The sequence below is a fragment of the Netta rufina genome (assembly GCF_964035555.1).
Source record: "Netta rufina genome assembly, chromosome: Z".
Taxonomy (NCBI): domain Eukaryota; kingdom Metazoa; phylum Chordata; class Aves; order Anseriformes; family Anatidae; genus Netta; species Netta rufina.
In genome coordinates, this window is record NC_140126.1 from 14,370,972 (window position 1) to 14,383,879 (window position 12,908).

The 12,908-nt window shown below is 36.1% G+C and overlaps 1 protein-coding gene across 1 annotated transcript in view; it reads left to right on the plus strand.

Moving 5' to 3' along the window:
- Positions 1–12,908, plus strand: part of NDUFS4 (NADH:ubiquinone oxidoreductase subunit S4) — a 48,421-nt gene that overhangs the window by 22,621 nt on the left and 12,892 nt on the right. The window contains exon 2 of the mRNA XM_084304838.1: positions 1,438–1,516. Coding sequence (XP_084160964.1) covers positions 1,438–1,516 — 79 coding nt within the window. The remainder of the gene's footprint in view (positions 1–1,437; positions 1,517–12,908) is intronic.

Sequence of the window (12,908 nt, forward strand, 5' to 3'; positions counted from 1 at the left end):
CTAGACTTGATAATCCTGAAGGTCTTTTCCAACCTAGATCATTCTGTGGTTCTGTGAGTCTATGAAGTGCATTTTCACCAGAATCCACAAAAATTGGAGAGGGATTTAAGACTAGAAGATGCGGGTGGATGCATACATTATAGGGACTTTTCCCCTGGCTACACCTTCCACGTTCTCATTGGCCTTGTAAAATGCTATGTAAAGTACACGGTTGTAATTTTTCAGGTTTTGAATGACTGCGTGCAAGTTACCTCATCCCAATATGCCCTTCAAATTATTGAATGTGAAGTGGGGGGACATTGAATTTTGATAGTATTGCAGATTTTTTTAGTGTCTTGGAATTCTGCTTCAAAAGCTGTGGGGTTTTTTGTGGAGGCAATTGTGGATGGTTTCCTCAAAAGAGATGTAAATGTTATCAGTAGTATTAAATTACTAGAAGTACAGTTGTAAGCATCCCATAGAGAAAGTTCATTTGCATTTGCAAGTATGTCTTGTTTCCCAAGTCTGGTAATCTGAAAAACAGTTGAAACTAAAGTGGCTTAGCCCCTCTTACTGTTCAGTTATTTGTATTCTTGCACTATTGTACCTCATTTGTTTAAAGTGACCTTAATTAAAGGTCACACTACTAGCACACTACTAGCTCAGAGAATTGTGCTTTCTGGCTTGTTTCACTTGCTGTTGAGTTATTTTGCTAAAAGATGATTTGCACTCAAAAGGCCTTATCCTGACATCAGTGACATAATGCAAATTGATGACAAATTTTGTTTCTCAATTCAGTGATGGGGGATTGGGTTCCATATTTCCATCTTCACTTTGCAGGTTTAGCAATTATGCAGAAAGATTAATCATATTTCTTGGAAGCTAATAAGCTGGCCCGTACTGATTCAGGAGTGCAGCAAAATAATTGTGAGCTTTGCCCACTCAGAGATAAAAAAAAAAAATGTGTTTGAATTATCAGTTTATTGTTTTTTTTCCTTAAAAAAAAAAAAAAGTTAATATTCTGTTGTTGAAGCCTAGAACTGGAGCTTTCCCATTACAAAGAGGTTTAAGATTTTTTTCCTCTGATGCCATCATTTTAAGGATCAGAGTTCCAGAATGCTTGCAGCAGCCTTGTATTTTTCTGTCTGTTCGTGACAAACCAGCTACTGTACATTCATATAGAGCAGTACAGTCCTTGCCACTGGCAGTCTCTCTGTGACAGAGAGCCTGTAGGCTGACATAAAGTGCAGCCTGTTGTGAACTGCTAAGTGGGAGTCTGCCAAAAACTCAGCAGACAGAACTAATTGGGGAGAAAAAGGATTTTTGTGCCCTCATCTCTCCCTCTTCCATTTTTTTTACAAGACGGATATTGTTAAAGTAACTTGTTTATGTAAGATTTGTCTGCCTCTATTTTCTCATTGCATGAATCATTTTTTAACTTCAAGTCTTGCACTGCAGGTCACTGAGCACTTCCACATGGCGGCTGGCACAGAACCAAACTCGAGACACGCAACTCATCACAGTTGATGAAAAATTGGTAAGGGTTTTCTACTGCATACTGCTATGATACAGCCTTCAGGGTTATTTCTGCACAATAGGCATTCAGTATGGTATTCTCCGCTCTTCTAGGAAAGCCATACAAATGTGAACTACAAAGCAAAAATCCTTCATACATTTTTTAAAAAGCAGCATTAGTAAAACAAGTATGTGAAGGAAATATGGCATTCCAAGTATTAAGCAATATAAAATGATGAGTACCTTGTTTATTATTGCATTGTGGTCAAGGACTAGTATGAGCTGTAACTTATAACAAATTTGCTGTTTTTGAAATCTGGATATTTTTCTCTGTAGTGAAATCATACAGGATTTGCCAGCTTCCTAAAATTATCATCATTAGGACCCATATTACTAAAGAGAGTGTGTAAAGAAGCATGCAAGGTTATTGTTACTATGTACATATACTCTAGCTTTTGAATATGCATGAAGGTTATATTACAACTAGGAACAAATGCATAACATTCTTCTGCTAATCAGTAGCAGATCAGAAATTTGGCAATCTTTTCTTGTAAGTTCTTCCATAATGTGTGGTCTGTTACTCTAGATGCAACCTGACACTTATGTTTACATTATTCAATAGTATAATTTTTGTAAGACTTCTGGAGGGAATGCGTCACAGCAAAAGCATGCTTTCCATTGGTTTTCATACTGCCTTTGAATCCTCAGGAAAAAAAAAAAATTCCATCATATGTACCAGACAGTTCATATTTATCTGCTCTCTTGTATCCCTGAAGCTATGTTAACTACTTAAGAACAAGAGGAAATATTTGGGATTTGTATTTATAAATTGAACATTTGTAATGATAACTACTGGTGGAGACAGCTCAACTTTAACAGATTATTAGGAAAAAATGCACCTATTATAGCAACTCTTTAGGGCTTTTATTTCTAACGTTTTCTAACACAGATGTAGAGAGATTTTTTTTTTTTTTTACCTGCCTGTGCATTCAGCTTTCTTATATACTTTTTTTAATTTTTTTTTTTAATTTAAAAATTAGTAATACCATGTCAGGTTCACAAATAAGGGAAGAAAAATAATACTGTATTTCAGTGAGGGTGGTTATTTGCTTACCTAATTTCATAGTTTGGGATTCAGGAAATTTCATTTAATGTATAAGAGTTCATGAGTCACTACATAAATAAGATGCACCAACTCAATAGACCCACATTTCCCTAAACATATTATGAGTTGTGTTTGTTTATTCTAGCACTGTTCTGTAATACTAAAAAAAAAAATATCTAAATAACATTTTGATAATGCCTGAATTTACAGTGTCACATTTCCCTAATGTAACCTCAGGTGATGGATAGATACATAGGTCTGAAAGAGACTGCAGTGCAAAGACAGACCTGCAAAATAAACACTCTTCTATCTTCTGTTTTGTATTTAAATGTACATTATTCTAAGTCAGGGTTTTTCATTTCCCTGTCTAACTATGAGAGTTTATCCCTTCAGTTGAGTTAGTGATGCTAATTCAAAATACAACTGTTCTGTTCTCTCAGTGCTAATGTAAATGAATCGTAAATGAGGTGGCTATTTCTAATGTCATTATGTGTTCTCATCAAGTTGAAGGCACTCTTTACGTAGTTGTTGGTTTGCTTTTTTTTTTTTTTCAGATCTGATACTAGCAGCCATTGAATCATTTTGCTCAATACTACTGTTTGCTTGTCAGCTTTTGGTACATATAAACTAAATGATCTTTTTATTCTCAGTTCTTTCCAGCATTAAGTTAAATGTCAGACTGAATAGTATTTTCCTACAGTACTGTGCATGTAGGCACGCATTCTAGATGCACAAATCCTTTTCCCCAGACTCTCGTGAGGCCTGAAACAAAATGATGTCAAATTAGAATAACATTTATACTGTTTAATGTGTATATTTAGATATAGTCTGACATCACCTTACAGATGGCTTTTCTGTGCACATCAGAAAGGAGCAGCAAGAACAGGTGGAAAATGGGTTGGGGTTATCTATTTTCTGTATTCCTTTTAAAACTCTTTATTTTGAAACTGAACTCCTTCATGAGTAGATGCTTGCAAGGTTAATATATATAGTAACATTATTATGGTTATTAAAAGAGTCTAATTGCCTGTTGTAATTGAGTTCTCAGTACTTCTACGGGCCTTGTATTCCTATGTGTGTGTACACTTGCTAGAACTTGATCAATGTGGATTCCTTTGAATTACCTAAAGTCCAGTTTGAATCTGAAAGTACTAAAACATTCCTTGTCTTGGTAAACTCAAATGAAGAGGGGGAAGAGTATTGTAACACTGAAGTAGTAAGCAGTAGTCAGTTGCCTTCTTGCTACAGCCCAGCATGTGTTGAATACAACAGAAGAATGAGCTCTAATGAAATAGTGAAAAATGAAGGTGGTCTAAACACTATATTGTGGATGTCAGAAGAAAGTGGGACTTTTAAATGTAAAAGGAGTTAAATGCTCCACTTGTATATAACTAATGCAAGAAATGATGTTTTTGTCACAAGTATTAGTCGTTTTCTGTGAATGTTGAGTAAAACTTATTTTATGGACAGTTAAATCCAAAGAAAGTAATACAAATTGAACAAAGCTAAACAAAAATACAGTTCTTGCATCATGTTTTGAATCTCTGGCCACCGATTAGGTCATATTCCAAGAGTCTGGACAAATAGCTGGGTGAAAAGTAGTCTCTCAAGACCCTGCTTGTGTTAGGAAATTTGGGCTATAGAGGACAAAGGCTGCTGGCAGCATATCTCCCTCAGGTAATGTTACAAACAGCTTAACTGTTTGTGTGTGTGGAATAACTTAGTGTTCATGATTGTTACATCAGGCTTCGGTGGTTTTGCCTAAAACTGGGATAAAACTCTTCAAAATTACCATGATTTGTTTCAGTCGTTATAATTACGGCGCTATTGGTTTTAGCTAGAAGAAGTCCAGCGTATGTGCTTTAAGCAGGTTCCCAGTCAGCACAGGTGACGCTGCATTGTGATTGTCTAGCATGGAGTCTGTAGAGGCTAGACACACTTGTGGAGTAGCTGTCTGCATAGGGCAGGTGCCATACCAAATTCTCCCCAGATATTTGCCACTAAAATAACTTTTCTGTAATGGTTAAGTGTTGCAAGAGTATTTTGAAATTAGAGTAAGTGGCAGAAGATATCTCATGCATCTCAAAAGTAGGATACTCCACCAGTAAGTAACACATATGTAGTGACACAAAGCAAAAATGAATGCAAGCACAGTTGTAGAGTTTGATCACTGGGGAGATGCTAGAAACATTGGAACAGTGGTTAAGCATCAGATATTAGTTGCAGCCATCTCACAGATGTTTTTATTCTGCATTAGGCCAAGATGAAATAGGATGGGTTGCTACACAGAATTAAGCATTTGAGAACAGCAGTATCAAGTGCAATTGACATGGTACTAAAGTGATTTTTGCAGCATTTGGGAACGTGTAGGCTATATCACAAGCATGGCAGGCTAACCACAATAATGCTATTGACACTTCAGCTGCTGTCCTGAAACTGCTAAACTTTGTCAATACTGTTAATTAAGCTTTTTCAGCAGTAGTTCAGAAGTCTCAGTTCTGAAAATCAATAGAGGGACAGTTTTCTTCTGATTGTAGACAAACTTGCATGTAGCTGTCATTGACGATACCTTGCATGCTGCAGTATATGTTGAATTTGGCACAGAAAATCTGACCCTTTTTTGGAGATGAGCAGTTCATACTTTTCAGATCATGTTCATGACTAGCAGTCAGTGCTGCATTCTGCATCAGCCTAGGCCAAAACTGTTTAGTAACTATTGTGAAATGGGGATCAAGAGTCTTAGCAGCTTCCTCTTGGCTGTCCATAGGTAACAACAGTTAGTGTCTGTTGTAAGTGTTTACTACGGGATAATCCAGGAGTAGCAGTATTAGTAGGGTTCTCGGAACACAAACCTCTTCGGGGAAAAAAAGTATGCATGGACTTTCAATAACTAGTTGAGGAAACACTCCAGTCCATTTTTTCTACAAGACTGCAGTATTAGCAAACATCACACGGTGTTTTCAGGATTGAGTCATAGTTTGTTCACCTTCATCCAAATCCCAGTTTTGGCGAGGCTTGGGATGTAGTGAAATTGTTTGATCTCAGTTTGAAGAGTGAAGTGTGGACTGTATGTATATTATAATAAACAGGGATAATACTGCAGCTCAAAATAAAATATACAAACAAGTGAAAAATAGCCTGGAATGATGAAACTTCTTTGGATATCAATCTGATAGTCTACAGTGCTGTGAAACAAAGGACACAGCAAATCAAGCTTTAACATGCTCTTTGAAGTGTGATTGTTCCTATCAGCCTTTCCCAAGAACCAAGAGTATACAATATACTGCACTCTGAAAAACAAGGCAGTAATGTGTCATAAAGTTACGTGCAAGACAGTGAGACATTGCATTTGAGGACTGCTTATAGGAGCTGTTTTTGCAACTCAGTGAAGAGAAATACTTGGCAAAGCATCCATTTATTAAAGACAGGCTTACTAGATTTCCTTTTCTTGAAACTACTATTCAGCCAAGAATTCTCCAAGCATTACCACTGTGTTAGATAATAAGGGTATCATGGATATTCTATGTTTTGGTTTTCCAAAATTCTGTTAACCCCTTGTGGGTGATTCCTTGAGGGTTAGTTGAAGCTGTTCATAAAGCATTTTAACAGGATGAAAAAATTTAGAATAATCTTTTCTTCATTTAATCCTCTCTAACTGCAATATTTATTCAACTGGTTACCATAAAGAATTCAGTTTAGGATAGTGTTCCTCTTTAGATGAAGAATGTAACTTCAATAAATTTTGTGTGCCTTATACTTTGGCCAAAATGGCCTTGTGTATGTCCCATAGCTTGAAGAGGTACTTTATTCCATCACAGTTGTGTCACATAAGCAGGTGGGCAGGTTATTTGAATTCTATATTGTACTCGGGATTCAGGATGGATGAAGAGTGGTTTGGTGCTGGTATAGAAAATGTTTAATACGGTGTGTTTTGTCTTGTTTCGCTTCATATTCAATGCATTGTGTTTAGTTTACATTTAGTCATCTGTAGCTGTGATGTTTGACACTTGAATGGTATTAGTTGCCATTGCAGAAGATGTTTAAGATATTAAGTCACATTCTAGAAGTACTTCAAAATTAAATAAATTCTTTCAATATAAATGAAATATTCAAAACTTTACGTGTTTGCAAGTAAAAATACGTACTCATCTACTTGAATTATGTCTAATTTAAGTGTGGACTTAAGCTGAGTTAAACACTTTTACTCTTTTTAGGATCACTAATAGTTTGTGTGTGTGCATTTTTTACTGGAAAACTTTATCTTTAAAAACATTTTTCTATTTCCTTTTTTTTCAGTGAAGATTAACAAATTCTGCCCTGGGGAGAAGAAGACTGTCTTGGATGATTTTGTCAAGCTGTTGATGTGATGTTTAATATTTAAAGGTTTTAATGGTTTTGGGGATGGTGATAATCCTTCTCACTTTGCTTACACCATGCTGGTGTGTCTACCAGAGCACTGTTTATTTCTAAACAGTGATACTCAGTTTAAATCACATGTCAGTTTCTTTTGTAGTTTTGACTGGTAGTTGCATTTGGTCTGCAGTACAGTACAAGCTCAGGTGTAGGGGGTGTGTGTGGAGCTACAGATTATCTAGCCACTTACACATTTTCAGCACTGCTAATTCAGTATGTTTTGTAATTAAATAATTGGAATATCCTATCTTAGTTTTGCCTGTACTGCTTGCTACAACTTGTTTTTGTAAGCAATTGTAGTTTGATGAAGCTTGCAATGGTTTGGAAAACCTGGCTGGCTGGATACTGATAGACAGCTTTCTGTAAGAATGTCTGCAGGCAACAAGTTACTCCTCAAGATGAAGCAGCCTCCTGTTCCTTCTGAACACTTATAGAAACTACAGGAATTGTCCTCACACTTAGCCTCTTTTAAGAGCTTTTAAGTAAACAAAAGCTTAGGATGTGTGTGTATATATATATATATATTTTTTTTTTTTTTTTAAATACAGAAAACTTTACATTTTGCACATGGCCTTGAACCTTTTGTGAAGTGCTGCATAGTTCTATCAATGAGCTGCAGTTGCACGCTTATCCCTGTATATGTTCGTTTAGTTTTAGGATAGGGTAAATGATTTGGATTTCTTCCTCTGAGAGCCTTTTCTTCTGGTGGATGGTAGTGCTGTCTCTGCTGGGTATTGGAAGGAGGAGTGACTGAGATTGAGCTTACACAACCTCCTAACATCTCGAGTGTCTGTTTTGTCTGGACTTCCTTCATGCAGCATTCTTGTGCAAAAATTTCAAGGCTTTAGTCTGGAAGCACTGGGTCAAAGAATATGTCAGCTTGAAGAGTATGCAGGCGATTTTTTTGTTTCGTTGCACAGTATTTTTATTTTCTATCAAGGAATACTTGTTCTGAAGTGCTTGCTACAGTGGCTGTTCAGAAAAATAAAAGGAGTATATCATGTTTAGTTTGTCTGGTTTCCAAGGGGTTATTCAACATGCAAATACTTGTTTGGTTTTGTAAGTCTAAATATGCAAGCAGTGTTTCTAATCTGCTAGAAAGAATAAAAGTAAGCTGTTGATACAGTCTAGTAATCAAGAGGAGTAAGAACTAACTTCATTTTTGGAACAGTTTTGTTTTGTATTTCTGACTTTTAAAGACTAGGTCATACTTTCATGTTCTCATAAACAAAGCCGTTATCCTGGCCTTGTCTAGAATGCTAAAGTTAGTATCCCCTGTTATTGAATATTTCTGTGGATGACATGAATTCTTTTTGTCTTGTGAGGAGTAGTGAATAAACAAGTCCTTGTAGAGACCTTGTTTTTCTGTCCACTAAAATGTCTCTTTCCTCGTTTATGTAGTAAATCCAAATTCAGATAGATAAGACACATATTCTGCTTACTGTCTGAGAAAATTCTATGTACAGACTTGAAAGCGGTTTCTAGTCTTGAAGTTCAAGCTGAATTGTCTTATTAGTCAGAAAGAAAAAGCTTTCCTTGTCTGAAAGGGAAAGTTGCAGCCCAGTAATCCCATAGGATTGGGCATACTGCAGAAGAGCTTGGTGCTTTTTGACAACTACACATTTCTACTAAGATGATCAATGATGAAATGGAAAACGATGTTCTTCCAGAACAGCTTGTTGTGTGCCTTTGAATTACTTTAGGGGTTGCTTTCTCAAATCAGGAATGTTAAACTGTGTTAAGTGAGGACATGGACCATGGAGAGAGCAACCGATGTTCAGACCACAGAGTTGTTTAGTTCTTGTGTTGTGAAGTCTTGCATGCATTGTAGGGAAGTTCTCAATCTCTTGTTTGGTCTTGACAAACTCAGTGCTATGCATTCCATAAAGCCCATCCATTTATATTTTGTGTAAAGGAAAATCTTTCCTTGATGGGGAAATAATTTTCATCCTGTTAACTATTAGCTTATATAATTTTATTCTTTATTCTTCTGTTTTTTATTCTTTCTTAAGTGACCACATTTTTGCCACCGTGCCTACTCCATTTGAAAGCATTCTTGGGTCAAATAATTCTAGCTGTCTGATAAGTCAGAAGTTGAATAACATCTTCTGTAATGTCTGTTTCCAAAACAATTTCTTACTATTTTATCACTGTTTAGTAAACATAATAGTGCACTGTAGTTTCCTTTGATTTTTTTCCCCACAGTAATAGAAAACCGAAAAGGAAAGCTGTAGTGGATCAAGTTGAATTACTGAATTTGAATACCTAGTTTTTTATCTTCATGACAGGTCTCTCTATTATATTAGAAAGTAGAAGACCATGGTTTCTGTCCTGTAAGTAACCTTTAAGGCCAAGTATATAAAAGCCAAAGCACAAATTGCAGCAACAAACGTCTAGATAGAGCAAGCTAAAAACAGCTTGTAAAATAACACTTAACACATTCTATTTGTGATTCTGCTTTTTACAGAGATAGTAGAAAGCTTCCATTTTAGCCATATAGGTAAATTTAAAGAAATAGCTTTTGTCCAGTGGAATGCAGCCACGTATTTATGGATTATGATTAAACAGTTGAGGCCTCATGAACCTACCAGGGAATAATGAATGTGTTACTGTTAGAAAAGATCCTCCTAAAACACATGGAAGGCTTAAAAGCTGTGTGCACTAATTAACAAAATACAGTGAACATTTAAGCTGTTAATAGCCACAGCATCCCTGATGCATAGACCTTCAGTATGCTAACACTGCATAACAGTTCTCTATTGTGCATCTCTTTAACGAGGGTAACTGTGTCTCTTCTTTTCTTCCTTCACTACCTGCTGTGTATGGAAATCGTGTACACTATTTAGCACCCACTTTCAAGTCCGTGCATATTACATAGAAGCATTGCATCTCGCATTAGAGACAGCTTTTAACAGTCCCGCTTCCTTGTAACTTCTTAAATGCAACTTCTAAAAAGCATGCACCGGCAGTGATCTTGCTCTAAATTTGCATTTCTTGATTGGGGACTTGTGCTTTCTGTTTTTCTCCCGTGTGCCTCATACCACTGGCTACTTTGTGACAAAGATCTGTTAAAGAAATTACTTTAATTATAAAGGAGATGTAGAGAATAGAGAACATGCATCACAATGGAGGCAGGCATAGGTTTACATGAACTCAGAATTTCAGGATATTGTTCTTAGTAGCAGACCATGCAGTACTGTGACAGTATTGTCAAATTAAACTTGAAAATGCTACTTTTTGCTCCACCCTTCCCCCATCTTTGATGAAGATATTTTTTTAATAAAAGCCTAAATAGCTTGTAAGATTTTAACCCTTCAAGTTAAACAGCGTTCCACAATTACCCCTAATGACAGAGTAAATAGGTAGTTGGGAGGTGAAAGGAAAAGAACACTGGAATGCACAGTAGTGGAGTTCTTTAAAAATATTGTAGCATTCTGTGCTCTAGCTACCAGCTTTGGCTGATTGATAGCTACTTAAACTGAATCCACAGTAGCTGTTTCATATACTGTAGTGATGATGTTACTTACAACTTCATCATAAGAAATCTTACTAGAGTTACCAAATCTTAAAATTTTGCCATGTATCCAAATTTGAACTCAACAGCTCAGGTTTTTGCTGTCTAGATTATGAATTGTCTCAATAAAAGCACAGGTGTTCTGCATCACTGCAGCAATTGCACAGCTTATGTGTAAGTAGTGTCCCAGTTCACTGTCAGCCTCTGAATGCTGTGTTCCCTTGAGTCTTTTGCAGCTTGAACTGTGAGCTTTTCCACAAAAAAACTGGAGAAGGCACACTGACCACACATCTTACACATACTAGATGGACCCTGTCCCTTCCAAAGGCTGGAGATGATAAAACAAGCGGTGTGAGTATCTGGGGGCTCTACCAGGGCCTTATTTGGAAATCTACCAGGGCCTTATTTGGAAAATTTCTTAATGTGAGGTTTTGTAGGGTTTTCAGATAGGCCCAAAGCAGGCAGAACCATTCATTTCCCTGTTCATCATGGAATTTCTAGAAAACAGAAACTTTATGAAATATACTTAGGTCATATGCTTACGATTTATTTTGTAAATACACACACATATATACAGGTAACTTTTAATGAATGTTAAAAATAAGGACTTCACTAAAATAGCATCAGAAACACACAAAAAGTACAGAAAGTATTCCTAATGTCACTGAGCTGCTGACTGGGGATTTGGTTGTCCATTGTCAAAACTACTTACACACTGGAAGCTTTTTTAAATGCAGGTAAACTAAAAGTGCCTTTCCTTTTATTTGAAGGTTTATGGTCTAAAAACTCCTCTGTTTTCTTATTTTTTTGCCCTTTTATTAATCTGAGGATTGACTCTAGGAACACATGTATTTTTTAAATGCCTTACAGGTAGTGACAGTAAAGGAGCCAGCCACTTGTGTGTGTGGAAGCGTAAGGTTTGCTTTTACATATGCTTTGAATGAGTTCTAGGTAATATGTGCTATCTAAATCTTACTTTGTTGTGAGAAAAAGTAGTTTACAATATATGCTATAAATAACTCAAGAGGCTTTTTTCCTGCCTCATTAAAGATAAGCACGTGGTTTATAATTTCCTCAATCTAAAGAATGTCATGACACTCTGAAGCCTCTTAGAGGGCTAACAGTAACAATATCAATATATTTCATAGAAATATATTCTTTTTCCAGTTTTCCTCCCCTGATCACCTGTACTCCTTCTGTCTAATAATGATTTTCTTAATTACAGTCGTGTATGTTATAGAATAACTGTGAAATATAAAATCAGATACTTGATTTCTGTTTTCTTTAGTTTCATGACATTTACTCAGACAACATTTGTAAAACTAAGAGGTACTGTTACAGGAAAAAAATGCATTCTTAATAATTAAATAATAGCTTTTGTCTTACCCTTTGATTCTTTCTTGGCCGAGAAACCTATGCTAAGCATGAAATAGCAGTTTATGCTGGAAGTGGGACTTTGTTTTGAATACTTTATTTTTAAGTTTCTGAAATGTTGTTTACCTGTCCATCAAAAAAGTACAGGCTGAATGGTGGGTATTTTCTGCATTTTTGTCATGCATTATGGTTTGTCAAGAAAAATTCCACTCTGCTTTGACGTTTTTCAGGGTACCATGACATGCCAAATGTCATACTTCTGTCTTTATTTTAAGCATTATGGTTTAAACTCACGAAAGTACAACTCAGCAGCTTTTAACGTAAATTTTAGCATTAATCACGTCTATAAATACAATTTTTCTATTACTCTGGCAGGACACAAAATGTGAATACACAGTTTGGGAATGTAACAGAGCTTATAAATAAAGTGCTTCAAGAATTGAAAGATGGGTTGGTGAGGGGGAAGTTTTCTACTCATTGTTATGAAGTCACATTCAAATTTGTACAACACACGTGGGATTTTCAGAAGTCCCATCACCTGTGGAACTGTTTTGGAAACTGACTCCTCCTTTCCATAGTGTCAGTGTGTAGATTTAAAAGTATTAAACAAACTTATGATGATTCCAGCAGTGTGACAATTTCTGCTTCTGTTAGACCCACTTCTTGGCATGTTCTTCTCTCTATACCCAGTTTTTCTTCCGTGTTTTCTGCAAAACTGTCTATGTAAAGAGATTTTCTTTAAAAGCATTCTTGCCATCTTTGTTATTATTGAATTCTGCCTCATGTTTATGGTGTTTGGTTTTCTATTTGTTTGTTTTCATGTGGTTCTTTCACTGCTTTTCAACTTTTTTATTAATTGTTCTGCAGTGTGGTTAGATGGGAGAACATAGTACGGGTAACACATGTTCACAGATTACTGTGATAATGCAGAAAGATTGTGAAGCCTGAAAGAAAGCTGTATTCTGTGTGATACAGACTTTCCTAAGGGCAAATATGCTTTTTTCCCTT